This window comes from Mesocricetus auratus, unplaced genomic scaffold (assembly GCF_017639785.1).
Source record: "Mesocricetus auratus isolate SY011 unplaced genomic scaffold, BCM_Maur_2.0 Super-Scaffold_100025, whole genome shotgun sequence".
Taxonomy (NCBI): domain Eukaryota; kingdom Metazoa; phylum Chordata; class Mammalia; order Rodentia; family Cricetidae; genus Mesocricetus; species Mesocricetus auratus.
Genome location: NW_024429206.1, coordinates 15,584,439 through 15,602,757, shown reverse-complemented (window position 1 = coordinate 15,602,757; position 18,319 = coordinate 15,584,439). Strand labels below are relative to the sequence as shown.

Genomic DNA, 18,319 nt, shown 5'->3' with positions numbered 1-18,319 from the left:
CCATTGTGTACGGCTTAAGTTCGCCCTTCCTTTTAGGAAAACGAAGGGCTTCTTGGCTCCCATTTCAGTGGGCAACAAGCTATGTCTGAGGGTAACCATGTCACCTGTGTGAGTCACCTGTGTGAGCGTCAGGTAGATGCGGTCTGTAAGGGGCGTGATGACCAGCCTCCCATTCAGGCCCATGTACTCATAGCCGTAGCTGAAGGTCCCCGTGCACTGGCGGATGTTGAGCTCGTCCGGCTCACGGTCCCAGTAAAAGCGCAGCTGGCTTTCCCATTCAAACTCCCGGGCCTCAAGGATGCTGGGTGGGGAGGGGAAGAAAAGGAAGGGGGCATAGCTGGGCAGACCACAGGAGGACAGAACAGTAAAGCGCCCCAGGACCCCAGGGAGGTAACCACCTGCCCCGGATGAAGGAATCCACAATGTCCCGGGCATGGACATCGATAATAAGGACTGTGTTGTACTTCTTCCTGTCGTTTCGGCTCAGCTCCATGGTGATCCGCGTGACCAGGTCATCGATCTGTCCATGCATCTTCTTGCCATAGTTCTTCATAGCCTGCTTGTCCCCTTGCTTGACTTTGTTAAAGACGTCCTCCACTTCCCACGTCCACCACACCTGGCTGGCGGCCAGCACCACCATGCCTTGGTACAGCAGCATCCAGTCCACCCTGCGGGGGAAGCACGCCCGTCAGAGGCTTGACAGAGACGGGATCCAGCTAGAGGCTGCTTGGAAGCCAGCTGCAACTACCAGGAGCGTATGTGTCTGACCTGGGACAGGAGAGGCTCCAGGGCTAGACCACGAGACACCAGGACAGTGGTCCCATCCCTCAACCCATCATCGGGCCAGGGGCATGGCGTGGCAGTAGAGTCTTGGCTGAGAATCCACCATCAAGGGGCTAGAGGTGTAGCTACGCAGTAATACGCCTGCCCACCGGGATCCTGTTTGTCTCACAGAGTGACAGAAGTCTGCAAAGTCTGCTGCTCCTGACCACTAAGCACCATTCTCACAGTGAAGTCTGCTTAGAAGCCCAAAGGGCTAGGGACAGCACAGCCCCTGGCGCAGGCCCCAAGTGTCTGGTGCCCGGGTATGGAGTGGGCACTAAGAATTTGTACTCAGTCATTCATTCCTGCAGAGCTGGGAGTGGAGCCCTTAGCCTCATGTATGCAAAGCAAGCATTCTGGCGCTGGGAAGTTCTAAGCACTGAGCCACGCCCCCAGACCCTCACTGGGGCATTCCAGGCAGGTGCTCTGCTGTAGAGTCATGCTTCCAGGCCCAGTTGAATTTGTAACAGACTCCCACAAGCTGCCAACCTGGTGCCTTGCTCACCTAGGAAGTACTACCCAGAACCATCATCTGAAACAGCTTTCATCAGCTGGGTCGCCATGGCAAGGAAAGCCTCATTGCAACGTCAGCGCACACCTGCCTTATGCTCTTAATCCACCCCTGCGTCAAGAGGCAGGGTGGAGCCGCTTGCCCTCGCACACCCTCCTCACACGTCCACATCACCTGCTTCTGTCCTCACAGTATCTGAAGATGGCCTCCTTGGTGATGAGTCTGTTGGTCCTTCTCATTTCGTTCAACACAGCCGTCATCCAGTCTTCTACACGGCCCTCAGCCCGGATGATCCTGCGAAAGTTCATGACTTCTCCCTCTGCCGAGATCATGGCCGATACCAGCTTCTCCCCGCTGTCTCCATCATGGAAGCGCAGCATGGCTATGTTATCGTACATCTGCAAGACAGCCAGCAGGAGGCGCAGGTTGGGAGGCTGCTGGTGGGACGGCCACCCTCCAGGGCAGCCATGACACTCTCAGGGTTACCCTAGAGAGATGTCCATGCACCCAGTGTTGTGTCTGTCGGTCAGGAGGACGACTACTTCCTGAGCATTGCCTAAGCCAAAGGGAGGTTTTCAGACAGGAGAAAAAAGGCCTCTGAGGCATCATGGAGATCTACCGTAAACATGGGGACAAAGTGGTCCAGACACACACAGCCGAGTGAGGAGTTTAACCAGAAGCAGAACTGAGGGCTTAGAGACATTCGGTGTAACCCGGTCACTCAGGGCCACTTGTCCCGCTCCTTGAAGCCCGAAGGAAACATCTTAAAAAGTGAAGCTAGGGGGCTGGAGAGGTGGCTCAGAGGTTAAGAGCACTGGCTGTTCTTCCAGAGGTCCTAAGTTCAATTCCCAGCAACCACATGATGGCTCACAACCATCTGTAATGAGATCTGGTGCCCTCTTCTGGTGTGCAGGGATACATGCAGACAGAACATCGTATACATAATAAATAAATCTTAAATATATATATATATATACACACAAAAAAGATCTTTAAAAAAAAGTGAAGCTAGGAGCCACATGTCACTGTCGAAAACACTGGCGGTGACATCTGTGGCTGTAACTGAGCAAAAGAAAACTCCGGAACCTGAGTCCTTCAGGGCCCCCATGGAATAGCATACATGCTGTGTGCCGATCAGGAAGGGAGGAGATGAGTGGTGACCAGCTGTGAAGAAGAAACCGGACAGCCCCCAAGAGAAGAGGGCAGGAAGCAGGAGAAGGGGCAGCTCTGGCATCCGCTCTCCACAGCGGCAACGGCCTGTTTAGAGATGGGGAGTCAGCCAGGCACGGGTGCAGCCGGGATGCTGAGACAGGGAGATGGCCAGAACGGGCCAGCCTAGGCTACATACCTCTGAGAGAAAGGAAAGGGAAGAAAAGCAAAGGGAGGAGGGAAAAGGGAATGAGAGAGCCCACCTCTTGAGAAGGGGAACGTTACCTTTTATATCATTTATTCTTGTTTTATTGCACTGGTGTATTACCTGTGTGTGTGTCTGTGTGAGGGTGTCAGATCCCCTGGAACTGGAGCCACAGACATGTGAGCTGCCACGTGGGTGCTGGGAATTGAACCCAGGATGTTTAAAGAGCAGTCAGTGCTCTCAACCACTGAGCTATCTCTCCAGTTCCAAGGAGGGAAACATTCCACAAGGAAAGGAAAGAAATGTTTTAACTGAACTTGGCTGCTGGCCCTGATGCTAAGCCCTGATCCTTGATCATAAGCCTTGACCTTGACCGTTGCTCTGAACCCACTCACGGGCCCTGCCCTGCCCTGTGTGCCCCGACTCTCACCGTGAACCCTGGCCCTGCAGGTGAGTCCTAACCTTGATCATGTGTTCCTGCACACACAGTGGGTCACTGTTGCCCAAGATGCTGAGCAGCTCGTCGTCTGAGATGAAGAAGAACCTGGGGAAGGCATTTCTCTTGGAGTCCAGGTAGTCATTTAGGCTCTTCTGGCACTTCTCCAGGCCCTCGCTGATGCCCTGGAGGTCACTGAGGCGGTTTGGGGCCTCACAGCATCGCTTGATCACTGGGTCTTTCAAAGTCTCCCCCATGATCTGGAGAAGGTCAGGGAGATAGCAGAGTGTAACTCAAGGTGGCAGAAATGCAGACGTTTACTACAGTAGTTCTTTTGTGCCAAAAGAAAGGGGTTGCTGGGCGGTGGTGGCGCACACATTTAATATCAGCACTCAGGAAGCAGAGGCAGGCGGATCTCTGTGAGTTCGAGGCCAGCCCGGTCTACAGTGTGAGCTCCAGGATAGTCAGAGCTGTTAAACAGAGAAACCCTGTCTTGAAAAAAAAAAGTTCAACAGTAGGGGAGCAGGCAAAAGAACCTAGCTGTTTATTGAATGACATGCTCAAAAGGGGATGGCGACACGGCTCAGCCTGCAGAGGCTGGCCACCAAGCCTGGTGACCCGAGTTTACTCCCCAGATCCCACATGGTGGAAGGGGACAAGTGACTCTGCAAGTTGTCTTCTCACTTCACACATGACCTGTGGCATGCATGGTATGTGGGGTGGATGCATGTACACACACACACACACACACAGGCACACACACGTGCACACACGAATGCACAGACACACCCGCGCGCGCGCACACGAATGCACAGACACATGCACGCGCGCTCACACACACACACAAATTTAATTTAAAAACTGTAGAGAAGCATGTCAAAGATGTGAACTGAAAGGAGATGACTGTAATGGAGGAAGTGGTCCTGTTGCTGCCTGCCTGTGGGTTGATCTACGTCTATAGGTTTATGTAGGATAAAAATCCCAACATGTGGCCAACTTTTATGTAGATCAATAAGCAGAAAATGAAACATTAAAATCATAGGTAATTACCAAGAGCTTCACAAGCTGCCCCTGCAGGGACCAGTCCACATGATTACAATAGCATCTGGGGACACTGTGCAGTCACGCTGATGGGGACACTGTCACTCTCACACTGATGGGGACACTGCCACTCTCACACTGATGGACACTGTCACTCTCACACTGATGGACACTGTCACTCTCACACTGATGGACACTGTCACTCTCACACTGATGGACACTGTCACTCTCACACTGATGGACACTGTCACTCTCACACTGATGGACACTGTCACTCTCACTCTGATGGACACTGTCACTCTCACACTGATGGGGACACTGTCACTCTCACACTGATGGGGACACTGTCACTCTCACTCTGATGGGGACACTGTCACTCTCACACTGATGGACACTGTCACTCTCACACTGATGGACACTGTCACTCTCACACTGATGGGGACACTGTCATTCTCACACTGATGGGGACGCTGTCACTTTCACACTGATGGGGACACTGTCACTCTCACACTGATGGACACTGTCACTCTCACACTGATGGGGACACTGTCACTCTCACACTGATGGGGACACTGTCACTCTCACACTGATGGGGACACTGTCACTCTCACACTGATGGGGACACTGTCACTCTCACACTGATGGGGACACTGTCACTCTCACACTGATGGGGACACTGTCACTCTCACACTGATGGACACTGTCACTCTCACACTGATGGACACTGTCACTCTCACACTGATGGACACTGTCACTCTCACTCTGATGGGGACACTGTCACTCTCACACTGATGGGGACACTGTCACTCTCACACTGATGGACACTGTCACTCTCACACTGATGGACACTCTCACTCTCACACTGATGGGGACACTGTCACTCTCACACTGATGGGGACACAGTCACTCTCACACTGATGGGGACACTGTCACTCTCACACTGATGGACACTGTCACTCTCACACTGATGGGGACACTGTCACTCTCACACTGATGGGGACACTGTCACTCTCACACTGATGGGGACACTGTCACTCTCACACTGATGGACACTGTCACTCTCACACTGATGGACACTGTCACTCTCACACTGATGGACACTCTCATTCTCACACTGATGGGGACACTGTCACTCTCACACTGATGGGGACACTGTCACTCTCACACTGATGGGGACACTGTCACTCTCACACTGATGGGGACACTGTCACTCTCACACTGATGGGGACACTGTCACTCTCACACTGATGGGGACACTGTCATTCTCACACTGATGGGGACACTGTCACTCTCACACTGATGGACACTGTCACTCTCACACTGATGGACACTGTCACTCTCACACTGATGGGGACACTGTCACTCTCACTCTGATGGGGACACTGTCACTCTCACACTGATGGACACTGTCACTCTCACACTGATGGACACTGTCACTCTCACACTGATGGACACTGTCACTCTCACACTGATGGGGACGCTGTCACTCTCACACTGATGGGGACGCTGTCACTCTCACACTGATGGGCACTGTCACTCTCACACTGATGGACACTGTCACTCTCACACTGATGGACACTGTCACTCTCACACTGATGGACACTGTCACTCTCACACTGATGGACACTGTCACTCTCACACTGATGGACACTGTCACTCTCACTCTGATGGGGACACTGTCACTCTCACACTGATGGGGACACTGTCACTCTCACACTGATGGACACTGTCACTCTCACACTGATGGGGACACTGTCACTCTCACACTGATGGGGACACTGTCACTCTCACACTGATGGACACTCTCACTCTCACACTGATGGACACTGTCACTCTCACACTGATGGACACTGTCACTCTCACACTGATGGGGACACTGTCACTCTCACACTGATGGACACTGTCACTCTCACACTGATGGGGACACTGTCACTCTCACACTGATGGGGACACTGTCACTCTCACACTGATGGACACTGTCACTCTCACACTGATGGGCACTGTCACTCTCACACTGATGGACACTGTCACTCTCACACTGATGGGGACACAGTCACTCTCACACTGATGGGGACACTGTCACTCTCACACTGATGGACACTGTCACTCTCACACTGATGGACACTGTCACTCTCACACTGATGGGGACACTGTCACTCTCACACTGATGGGGACACTGTCACGCTCACACTGATGGGGACACTGTCACTCTCACACTGATGGGGACACTGTCACTCTCACACTGATGGGGACACTGTCACTCTCACACTGATGGGGACACTGTCATTCTCACACTGATGGGGACACTGTCACTCTCACACTGATGGGGACACTGTCACTCTCACACTGATGGGGACACTGTCACTCTCACACTGATGGGGACACTGTCACTCTCACACTGATGGGGACACTGTCACTCTCACACTGATGGGGACACTGTCACTCTCACACTGATGGGGACACTGTCACTCTCACACTGATGGGGACACTGTCACTCTCACACTGATGGGGACACTGTCACTCTCACTCTGATGGGGACACTGTCACTCTCACACTGATGGACACTGTCACTCTCACACTGATGGACACTGTCACTCTCACACTGATGGGGACACTGTCACTCTCACACTGATGGGGACGCTGTCACTCTCACACTGATGGGGACACTGTCACTCTCACACTGATGGGCACTGTCACTCTCACACTGATGGACACTGTCACTCTCACACTGATGGACACTGTCACTCCCACACTGATGGACACTGTCACTCTCACACTGATGGACACTGTCACTCTCACACTGATGGACACTGTCACTCTCACTCTGATGGGGACACTGTCACTCTCACACTGATGGGGACACTGTCACTCTCACACTGATGGACACTGTCACTCTCACACTGATGGGGACACTGTCACTCTCACACTGATGGGCACTGTCACTCTCACACTGATGGGGACACTGTCACTCTCACACTGATGGACACTGTCACTCTCACACTGATGGGGACACTGTCACTCTCACACTGATGGGGACACTGTCACTCTCACACTGATGGGGACACTGTCATTCTCACACTGATGGACACTGTCACTCTCACACTGATGAGGACACTGTCACTCTCACACTGATGGGGACACTGTCACTCTCACACTGATGGGGACACTGTCACTCTCACACTGATGGACACTGTCACTCTCACACTGATGGACACTGTCACTCTCACACTGATGGGCACTGTCACTCTCACTCTGATGGGGACACTGTCACTCTCACACTGATGGGGACACTGCCACTCTCACACTGATGGACACTGTCACTCTCACACTGATGGACACTCTCACTCTCACACTGATGGGGACACTGTCACTCTCACACTGATGGGGACACAGTCACTCTCACACTGATGGGGACACTGTCACTCTCACACTGATGGGGACACTGTCACTCTCACACTGATGGACACTGTCACTCTCACACTGATGGGGACACTGTCACTCTCACACTGATGGGGACACTGTCACTCTCACACTGATGGGGACACTGTCACTCTCACACTGATGGGGACACTGTCACTCTCACACTGAAGGGGACACTGTCACTCTCACACTGATGGACACTCTCACTCTCACACTGATGGACACTGTCACTTTCACACTGATGGGGACACTGTCACTCTCACACTGATGGGGACACTGTCACTCTCACACTGATGGGGACACTGTCACTCTCACACTGATGGGGACACTGTCACTCTCACACTGATGGGGACACTGTCACTCTCACACTGATGGGGACACTGTCATTCTCACACTGATGGGGACACTGTCACTCTCACACTGATGGACACTGTCACTCTCACACTGATGGACACTGTCACTCTCACACTGATGGGGACACTGTCACTCTCACTCTGATGGGGACACTGTCACTCTCACACTGATGGACACTGTCACTCTCACACTGATGGACACTGTCACTCTCACACTGATGGGGACACTGTCATTCTCACACTGATGGGGACGCTGTCACTTTCACACTGATGGGGACACTGTCACTCTCACACTGATGGACACTGTCACTCTCACACTGATGGACACTCTCACTCTCACACTGATGGACACTGTCACTCTCACACTGATGGACACTGTCACTCTCACACTGATGGGGACACTGTCACTCTCACACTGATGGGGACACTGTCACTCTCACACTGATGGGGACACTGTCACTCTCACACTGATGGGGACACTGTCACTCTCACACTGATGGGGACACTGTCACTCTCACACTGATGGGGACACTGTCACTCTCACACTGATGGACACTGTCACTCTCACACTGATGGACACTGTCACTCTCACTCTGATGGGGACACTGTCACTCTCACACTGATGGGGACACTGTCACTCTCACACTGATGGACACTGTCACTCTCACACTGATGGGGACACTGTCACTCTCACACTGATGGGGACACTGTCACTCTCACACTGATGGGGACGCTGTCACTCTCACACTGATGGGGACACTGTCACTCTCACACTGATGGGGACACTGTCACTCTCACACTGATGGACACTGTCACTCTCACACTGATGGACACTCTCACTCTCACACTGATGGACACTGTCACTCTCACACTGATGGACACTGTCACTCTCACACTGATGGACACTGTCACTCTCACTCTGATGGGGACACTGTCACTCTCACACTGATGGGGACACTGTCACTCTCACACTGATGGACACTGTCACTCTCACACTGATGGGGACACTGTCACTCTCACACTGATGGGCACTGTCACTCTCACACTGATGGGGACACTGTCACTCTCACACTGATGGACACTGTCACTCTCACACTGATGGGGACACTGTCACTCTCACACTGATGGGGACACTGTCACTCTCACACTGATGGGGACACTGTCATTCTCACACTGATGGACACTGTCACTCTCACACTGATGAGGACACTGTCACTCTCACACTAATGGGGACACTGTCACTCTCACACTGATGGGGACACTGTCACTCTCACACTGATGGACACTGTCACTCTCACACTGATGGACACTGTCACTCTCACACTGATGGGCACTGTCACTCTCACTCTGATGGGGACACTGTCACTCTCACACTGATGGGGACACTGCCACTCTCACACTGATGGACACTGTCACTCTCACACTGATGGACACTCTCACTCTCACACTGATGGGGACACTGTCACTCTCACACTGATGGGGACACAGTCACTCTCACACTGATGGGGACACTGTCACTCTCACACTGATGGACACTGTCACTCTCACACTGATGGACACTGTCACTCTCACACTGATGGGGACACTGTCACTCTCACACTGATGGGGACACTGTCACTCTCACACTGATGGGGACACTGTCACTCTCACACTGATGGGGACACTGTCACTCTCACACTGAAGGGGACACTGTCACTCTCACACTGATGGACACTCTCACTCTCACACTGATGGACACTGTCACTTTCACACTGATGGGGACACTGTCACTCTCACACTGATGGGGACACTGTCACTCTCACACTGATGGGGACACTGTCACTCTCACACTGATGGGGACACTGTCACTCTCACACTGATAGGGACACTGTCACTCTCACACTGATGGGGACACTGTCATTCTCACACTGATGGGGACACTGTCACTCTCACACTGATGGACACTGTCACTCTCACACTGATGGACACTGTCACTCTCACACTGATGGGGACACTGTCACTCTCACTCTGATGGGGACACTGTCACTCTCACACTGATGGACACTGTCACTCTCACACTGATGGACACTGTCACTCTCACACTGATGGGGACACTGTCATTCTCACACTGATGGGGACGCTGTCACTTTCACACTGATGGGGACACTGTCACTCTCACACTGATGGACACTGTCACTCTCACACTGATGGACACTGTCACTCTCACACTGATGGACACTGTCACTCTCACACTGATGGACACTGTCACTCTCACACTGATGGGGACACTGTCACTCTCACACTGATGGGGACACTGTCACTCTCACACTGATGGGGACACTGTCACTCTCACACTGATGGGGACACTGTCACTCTCACACTGATGGGGACACTGTCACTCTCACACTGATGGACACTGTCACTCTCACACTGATGGACACTGTCACTCTCACACTGATGGGCACTGTCACTCTCACTCTGATGGGGACACTGTCACTCTCACACTGATGGGGACACTGTCACTCTCACACTGATGGACACTGTCACTCTCACACTGATGGACACTCTCACTCTCACACTGATGGGGACACTGTCACTCTCACACTGATGGGGACACAGTCACTCTCACACTGATGGGGACACTGTCACTCTCACACTGATGGACACTGTCACTCTCACACTGATGGGGACACTGTCACTCTCACACTGATGGGGACACTGTCACTCTCACACTGATGGGGACACTGTCACTCTCACACTGATGGGGACACTGTCACTCTCACACTGATGGACACTGTCACTCTCACACTGATGGACACTGTCACTTTCACACTGATGGGGACACTGTCACTCTCACACTGATGGGGACACTGTCACTCTCACACTGATGGACACTGTCACTCTCACACTGATGGGGACACTGTCACTCTCACACTGATGGGGACACTGTCACTCTCACACTGATGGGGACACTGTCACTCTCACACTGATGGGGACACTGTCACTCTCACACTGATGGGGACACTGTCACTCTCACACTGATGGGGACACTGTCACTCTCACACTGATGGGGACACTGTCACTCTCACACTGATGGGGACACTGTCACTCTCACACTGATGGACACTCTCACTCTCACACTGATGGGGACACTGTCACTCTCACTCTGATGGACACTGTCACTCTCACACTGATGGACACTGTCACTCTCACACTGATGGACACTGTCACTCTCACACTGATGGGGACACTGTCATTCTCACACTGATGGGGACGCTGTCACTTTCACACTGATGGGGACACTGTCACTCTCACACTGATGGACACTGTCACTCTCACACGGATGGACACTCTCACTCTCACACTGATGGACACTGTCACTCTCACACTGATGGACACTGTCACTCTCACACTGATGGGGACACTGTCACTCTCACACTGATGGGGACACTGTCACTCTCACACTGATGGGGACACTGTCACTCTCACACTGATGGACACTGTCACTCTCACACTGATGGACACTGTCACTCTCACACTGATGGGGACACTGTCACTCTCACACTGATGGGGACACTGTCACTCTCACACTGATGGGGACACTGTCACTCTCACACTGATGGGGACACTGTCACTCTCAGACTGATGGACACTGTCACTCTCACACTGATGGACACTCTCACTCTCACACTGATGGGGACTCTGTCACTCTCACACTGATGGACACTCTCACTCTCACACTGATGGGGACTCTGTCACTCTCACACTGATGGACACTGTCACTCTCACACTGATGGGGACACTGTCACTCTCACACTGATAGACACTCTCAGTCTCACACTGATGGGGACACTCACTCTCACACTGATGGGGACACTCTCGCTGTAGTCACCTACCCTCTTAAATATCCTGTCGATGTTGTCAAACTTCTTGGCCTCCTCCGGCAGCTGGGATCTTATGTCTCCGCCGATGAAGATGCTCTCCAGGTACATCCACTTCCTCTGAACTAGCATCCAGATCTGAAAATGCACCGTGCCAATGTCACAAGGTAACAAATGCACCGTGCCGATGTCTCAAGGTAACCAGGCATCCAGGGGACACAGGCAACGCCCCCTTCCCTGGCCAAACCCACAATTTTTCCAAGTCAGCTCAGTCAATGCAAGGATTGGCAGGCTAAGTGTCACCATGTGCAGAGACATGGCCACCGCAACACAACCCAAAGTGCCCAGGCCCCTGGATCTTCACGTTTGCTTTCTGGAATTTTGGTTAACTGTGGTCAACAGGAGTCAAAATATATAGTAGTTCATCAGGTGTGCAGAGAGAGAGAGAGAGAGAGAGAGAGAGAGAGAGAGAGAGAGAGAGAGAGAGAGAGAGAGAGAGAGAGAGAGAGAGAGAGTGAGACAGAGAACAGTCACACATCCAACAGAGACAGGATTTAGAAATTAGACTTGGCCATAGGTATATTATGTGAGCTGGGAAACAGCCATTTTGGGTCAGCACTATCTGGGATCTGGGCATTGTCAGGACATCTCAGAACAGATCCCTGGAGAGTTAGTGGTTGTCATGCAGGATGTAGCATCTCAGAGGACACAGCTCTACTCAAAAGAAAAAACACTTCCCATGCCAGGCCTGGGCGGGAGAGCATGTCTAGTTACATGCAGAATTTGGAGGTCTGTGATCCACAATGACCAGTGCAGATGGCCGTGTTCACAAGAAGCTACACGCCACCTACTCAGCCATTCTGTTTCCAGATACGGACACCAAAGAAGGGGCCACAGAGACCCAGTGCATCCAGGAACTCTCTTGGTGGCGTTTCTATAACACCCAGGAGGTAGGAGCTACATCGACAGCCATCAGGTGGTGATGACTGGGTAAACCATGGACGGAATACTATTTAGTCATGAATAGGAAAGAAGCAAGGACAGACGCTACCACATGGAAGAGCCTTGTGTGTGACTTCACACATACGAAACGTAGAGAGCAGACTGGTTTATGGAAATAGAAAGCAGACGTATGGTCAGCAGGACCGGGGAAGTGGGAAGTGGGGAGTGACTGGTTGGGAGTTTTCTTTTATGGCGTCGAGAAAGTTTGGGGACAAATGGAGGCAGAGTTTGTACAACACAAATGCTCTAATGGCCCTCGGCCTGGGTGTGCGCTCTAAAACGGTTACTTTGATAGATGAGATGACTCAGTCCAGAAATTGCCCACTGCTCAAGCAGAGATGTGTGTTGAGCTCGCTGGTACCCATGTGAAATCCAGGCGTGGTGGGGTGCTTCTGTAACCCCAACACTGAGAGGGTGGAGACAGGAGGAGACTTGGGGCTCACTGTCCAACTAGTCTAGCCAGTCAGTGAGCTCCAGGTTCAATGAGAAACCTTGTCTCAAGAAACAAGATGGAGCCAGGCTTGGTAGCATATGACTTTAGTTCCAGCACCAGGAGGCAGAAGCAGGTAGATCTCTGGTCTACAGAACAAGTAAATGGTTGGGGAGATAGCTCAGTGGTACAGAACTTGCCTAGCATACACGAGGCCTTAGGTTCAATCCCCTGAAATGCACACACACACACACACACACATCACCACCAACAGTAACAAAACCATGACCTATCAAAGAGCTTTCACAAGTAAAGAGTCATAGGCAAAAACAAGTATAACAAGACAAGGATATTCAAGCATGACAGGAACAGGGACAGGATCATGTTTCTTTGCCTGAGGACATCGATACGAAGGAGAAAATGTACTTGTCTATGGTCTGGGGAGGGAAAAAAAAAAGTCACCCAGAAATAGTGAACCGAGCCTGATTGTTCACCAAGGCCTGGTCCAGCACTGTCTACACAGGCCTGACCCACCACCCAGAATGACAGGCCAGGCTAGAGAGACTGTAAAGGCAGGTGACAAAGCGAAGCAAGAATGGAGAGAAAAACTTGAGATGGGATGAACCAAAGGAAAATCGAATTATGTGGAGAGGGCTACACATAGTATGGAAAGGCCTTTAACGTAGATATGTATACAGTTTTCAGTGTTTAACACACTGATGGCGAAAGCGTCTATGCAACAAGAACGGGAGGTATGGAAAAAGAGAACAGAGGCACTTTAAAAGGTCAGGGAGGACTCTTAGAAATTAAAAATGCATCCTCTGAAATCAGAACTCATCAGTCTCTCCATGGATGCACCCCACCCACACACAACTAAACCAAGAACCATGGAACAGTCATTCGTTTCTAAGCACAAATGTGTCCCTATAAAATTCCCATAAGTCTTAGCAGCACGCTTTTCCTTTGCTCTATACAATTCCCATAAGTCTTTTTTTTTTTTTTTGGTTTTTCGAGACAGGGTTTCTCTGTATTGTTTTGGAGGCTATTGGTCCAGCCCAGCCTCGAACTCACAGAGATCTGCCTGCCTCTGCCTCCCGAGTGCTGGGATTAAAGGCGTGCGCCACCACCGCCCGGCTAAAATTCCCATAAGTCTTAGCAGCACGCTTTTCCTTTGCTCTATAAAATTCCCATAAGTCTTAGCAGCACGCTTTTCCTTTGCTCTCACCTCGATGACCTCCCCTATCAGAGACAGCGTCTTTTCCCACTTATGGACAGTTTGCAGAAAAGGCCCCACGAATCTGCTCCCCGAGATGCTCTGCAGGTTGACAGTGTTGTCATCCAAGCACTGGATAATGTCATCCACAGACCCTAAGATGTAGCCTCGCTCCTGCGTGCCTTTATAGTACTTGACCACCGTGAACTTCATGTTCTCCCAGGTGTCTAGGATTTCCTTCACGGCCTGGTTGGGAAAGAAAGAAGCAGGTGGGCCCACAGATGGGGAGAACATGACCCTGAGCCAGCAGCTTCCTTCCCTGATGTGCCATTGGTCAGCACCTCAGTCCCGAGTCCCAGCTCCATCATCTGAGAGGAAGTCGAGACTCTCCTCAGCAACGGCGATCCCTGCCTATCAGACCTGCACTCTGATCTCATCTGACTCCCCCCACTCCAAAAAAAAAAGATTGTTATACATTGACAGGCTCAGAGAGGCAGCACAGCATGACACATGTGCCACTGAGTGTCAAAACAGGGGTCTCAACTGTGCAGCTCCCTATGTAACAAGGGGGTCCTGCCTGTGCTCCCCCTACTGCTGAGCAAAAAAGTCCCAGTGCAAAATGCTAGGCCCGTTACGATTCCATTCTCTGAAGACACCTGCAATGATGTGTGCTCATGTGCATGTCTGTATGTGGGTGTTTGTATGTGTGATTTAATCTCTAGTGAGACAGGCCCTGGGCATGCCCTTTAGGGATTATCTTAATTAGGTTAAGTTTAGAAAAAAAAAAGATCCACCCATCATGGGTGGCACTATTCCCTAAGCTGGGGGCTTGGACTGAATACAAAGGAGAGAGTGAGCCAGGCACCACCCTCCATCTCTCTCTGCTTCCTGACTGTGGCTGCCACGTGACCAGCTGCCTCATGGTCCTGCTGCCATGCCTTCCCCGCCTTGATAGACTGTGAGCTCTCAGACTGTGAACCACAATAAACCCTTCCCTCCTTGAGTTGCTTTTGTAGGGGTGTTTTTCTACAGCAGTGAGAAATGTAGCTAAGACACTATCTATACATATGATGTGTATGTATGTTTATGGGTGTGTGTGTGTGTATGAGCATGAACACATGTATTGCATGTACATACAACATTGCATGTGTTTTATGCATATATGTGTCCATGCACCTTTTAGCTTTCTGTATTCGTTGTGCAAAATGGGCTTACATGGCATCTCCCTGCACTCACTTTGGCCTTGTACATGCTTTTTTAATTCCGAGATAGGGTTTCTCTGTATTGTTTTGTAGACCAGGCTGGCCTCAAACTCACAGAGATCCGCCTGCCTCTGCCTCCAAAGTGCTGGGATTAAAGGAATGCACCACCACTGCCCAACTTGTACATGCTTCTTAAGTAGCTACATTCAGTAGGATGATAACAATGACTGTCTTTGAATGTCCAGGCTGTGAGTGATTTGCTTATTTAATTTTTTTCCAAGTGGTGCCCAATTCTTCATCAGTAACTAGAATGTGAAACTGTAATCAAGGATGATGTCAAAAAAGTGAACTGAGGGGGCTGGAGAGATGGCTCAGAGGTTAAGAGCACTGTCTGCTCTTCCAGAGGTCATGAGTTCAATTCCCAGCAACCACATGGTGGCTCACAACCATCCATAATGAGATCTGGTGCCCTGTCTGACCTGCAGACATACATGGAGGCAGGATGTTGTATTCATAATAAATAAATAAATTTTAAAAAAAAGTGAACTGAGGCAGAGGTTCTATTTGCTTAGATACTAGAGACAGTGTGTTTCCTGCTGAGTGAAAAGACAGCCTTTACTGGGAGTAGTGGAGCCTTTGTGTGGTCCCAGCACTTGGGAAGCTGAGGCGGGAAGATCGTGAGTTCAAGGCCAGCCTCCGCTACGTGGTAAAACCCCACCTCAGACCCAAGACTGCACAAGAGACAGACCCACGGCACTGAAATAGAAGGTTCTCCTTCCCTACCCTCTCGATGGCGACCTCCTTGACAGCCGCTGTGACAATCTCATTGAGCACTTCCGTGTGGCTGTGTAGCTCCATGGCGAACATGTTCTCCAGAGTGAAGGTCTCCGTCATCTCGAAGAACACACCTGTTTTCTCCATGAGTTCTTTCCAGTGTCTGGAAGAGCATAGAGCCATTAGCCATCACCACCCCGGAAAACTCAGAGCCGGCTTAATTGTCCCCACTGATGTCAGAGGAGGAGGCCCCCTGGGAGAAGCTCTACAGTGACACCGGACAGCCCGGGATTATACGGAGTTCTTCCAAATCCTCCTCCCTACCACCAGAGTTAAAACCAGGAAACATTCAAGCTCCGCCCTGTGTGAATCTTCACCACTGACAAGAAAAAGAGTGGCGTCTAATTGTAGGGACATAGAATGGGCAAAAGCCATGGTGGCTGGGCCTGTGGCTACCACTCTGGGCTCAACAAGACAGACAGGGAAATGGGTGTAAAACCACATGTGTGTTCAAGAAAGACCTTCTTGCTGGCGTGGAGAGGACTGTGTCCTCATCAGCTCCCTGGAACAGTGACAAAGTAACTGAGAACAGGGACTTAGTGGAGAGAAGGGTTCAAAGGGGTCAGTCTGCAGTCATTTGGATCGTGGTCAGGGGCACGAGATGTGGCTATGTGAAGAAGGGGAGGGGGTTGAGACCAAGGGGCTCCCCCTCCTAAAGCCACCTGACAACGGTTACTACTGGGGACAAGGCCTTCAGCACATGAACCTCTTGGGAACATTCCAGACCCAGACTATGGCAGATTGGGAGGAAATGGGGAAGGGATCTGTTGTGGAATATTATTTTAAATTGTGTGACTTTTGTTTATGCTGCGTTTGTTTAACTCTGAACCTTTAACACTTTGCCTGTCTAAACACCTCGCTACGGCCAGTAGCGAGGCAGAAACAAGGATAGGCGAGGCTGGCAGGCAGAGAGGATAAATAGAAGGAGAAATGAAGAAAAGGAGGAGCAAGAGAACATGGGGAGAAAGACATCAGTAGCCAGACAGACAGACACCCAGCCACCCAGCCACCCAGCCACCCAGCCATCCAGCCACCCAGCCAGACACAGAGTAAGAACGAAAGTAAAATATATAGCAGTAAGAAAGATAAAAGCCCAAAGGGAAAAAGTAGACAGACAGGTTAATTTAGATTAAGAAAAGCTGGCAAAAAACAAGCCAAGCTAAAGCCGGGCATTCATAAGTAAGAATAAGCCTCTGTGTGTGATTTATTTGGGAGCTGGGTGGTGGCCCCTCAAAAAGCTAAGAGAGTAAAGCAGTAAACCACGGGAACCACTTTCTCGTTAAGTAAAGTTGCTTGGCGTGACTTTGAGAGCCCACGACTCCGTGAACAGATTCTGGGAAATGCGACCCAGGAGGACAAGAGCACTCCAGGGACAATTGGAGCCACAGGACTCTGGCGAACCCCATAGGCATGGAATGGGGTGGGGTGAGACAGGAGACCCACAGGACCATGGCTCCATCAGACACCAGAGGGACCTGGCATCCATCATGGCAGATGCAAGCCATCTGTCACTGTTGGGCGAGCCCAAGCTCTACTGGAATGTAAGAAACACATCAGAGGCCAAGGTGGGGCCTTTAAGGAAGCCAAATATCTCAGGAATGAATACTGGTTACATGTGGAAATGGAATCTCAGACATTGAGTCAGTTAAATGTACCATTAAGGGGCTGGAGAGACGGCTCCACAGTTAAAAGAGCTGGCTGCTCTTGTGAGGACCTGGGTTCAGTTCTCAGCACCCACGTGGCAACTCATAGTTCCGGCTCTAAGGGATCTGATGCCCTCTGATCTCCCCAGTTACACACACACATATACACTGACAAAACATACATGAACATAATTTAGA

At 51.1% G+C, this 18,319-nt stretch overlaps 1 protein-coding gene across 1 annotated transcript in view; it reads right to left on the bottom strand.

The window, feature by feature from the left end:
• Dnah10 (dynein axonemal heavy chain 10) overlaps positions 1-18,319 on the bottom strand; it is a 110,199-nt gene that overhangs the window by 55,811 nt on the left and 36,069 nt on the right. The window contains exons 26-32 of the mRNA XM_040731515.1: positions 16,428-16,581; positions 14,455-14,688; positions 11,813-11,935; positions 3,150-3,383; positions 1,508-1,731; positions 399-668; positions 118-301 (exon numbers count right to left, since the gene is read on the bottom strand). Of these exons, the coding sequence (XP_040587449.1) occupies positions 118-301; positions 399-668; positions 1,508-1,731; positions 3,150-3,383; positions 11,813-11,935; positions 14,455-14,688; positions 16,428-16,581 (1,423 nt within the window). The remainder of the gene's footprint in view (positions 1-117; positions 302-398; positions 669-1,507; positions 1,732-3,149; positions 3,384-11,812; positions 11,936-14,454; positions 14,689-16,427; positions 16,582-18,319) is intronic.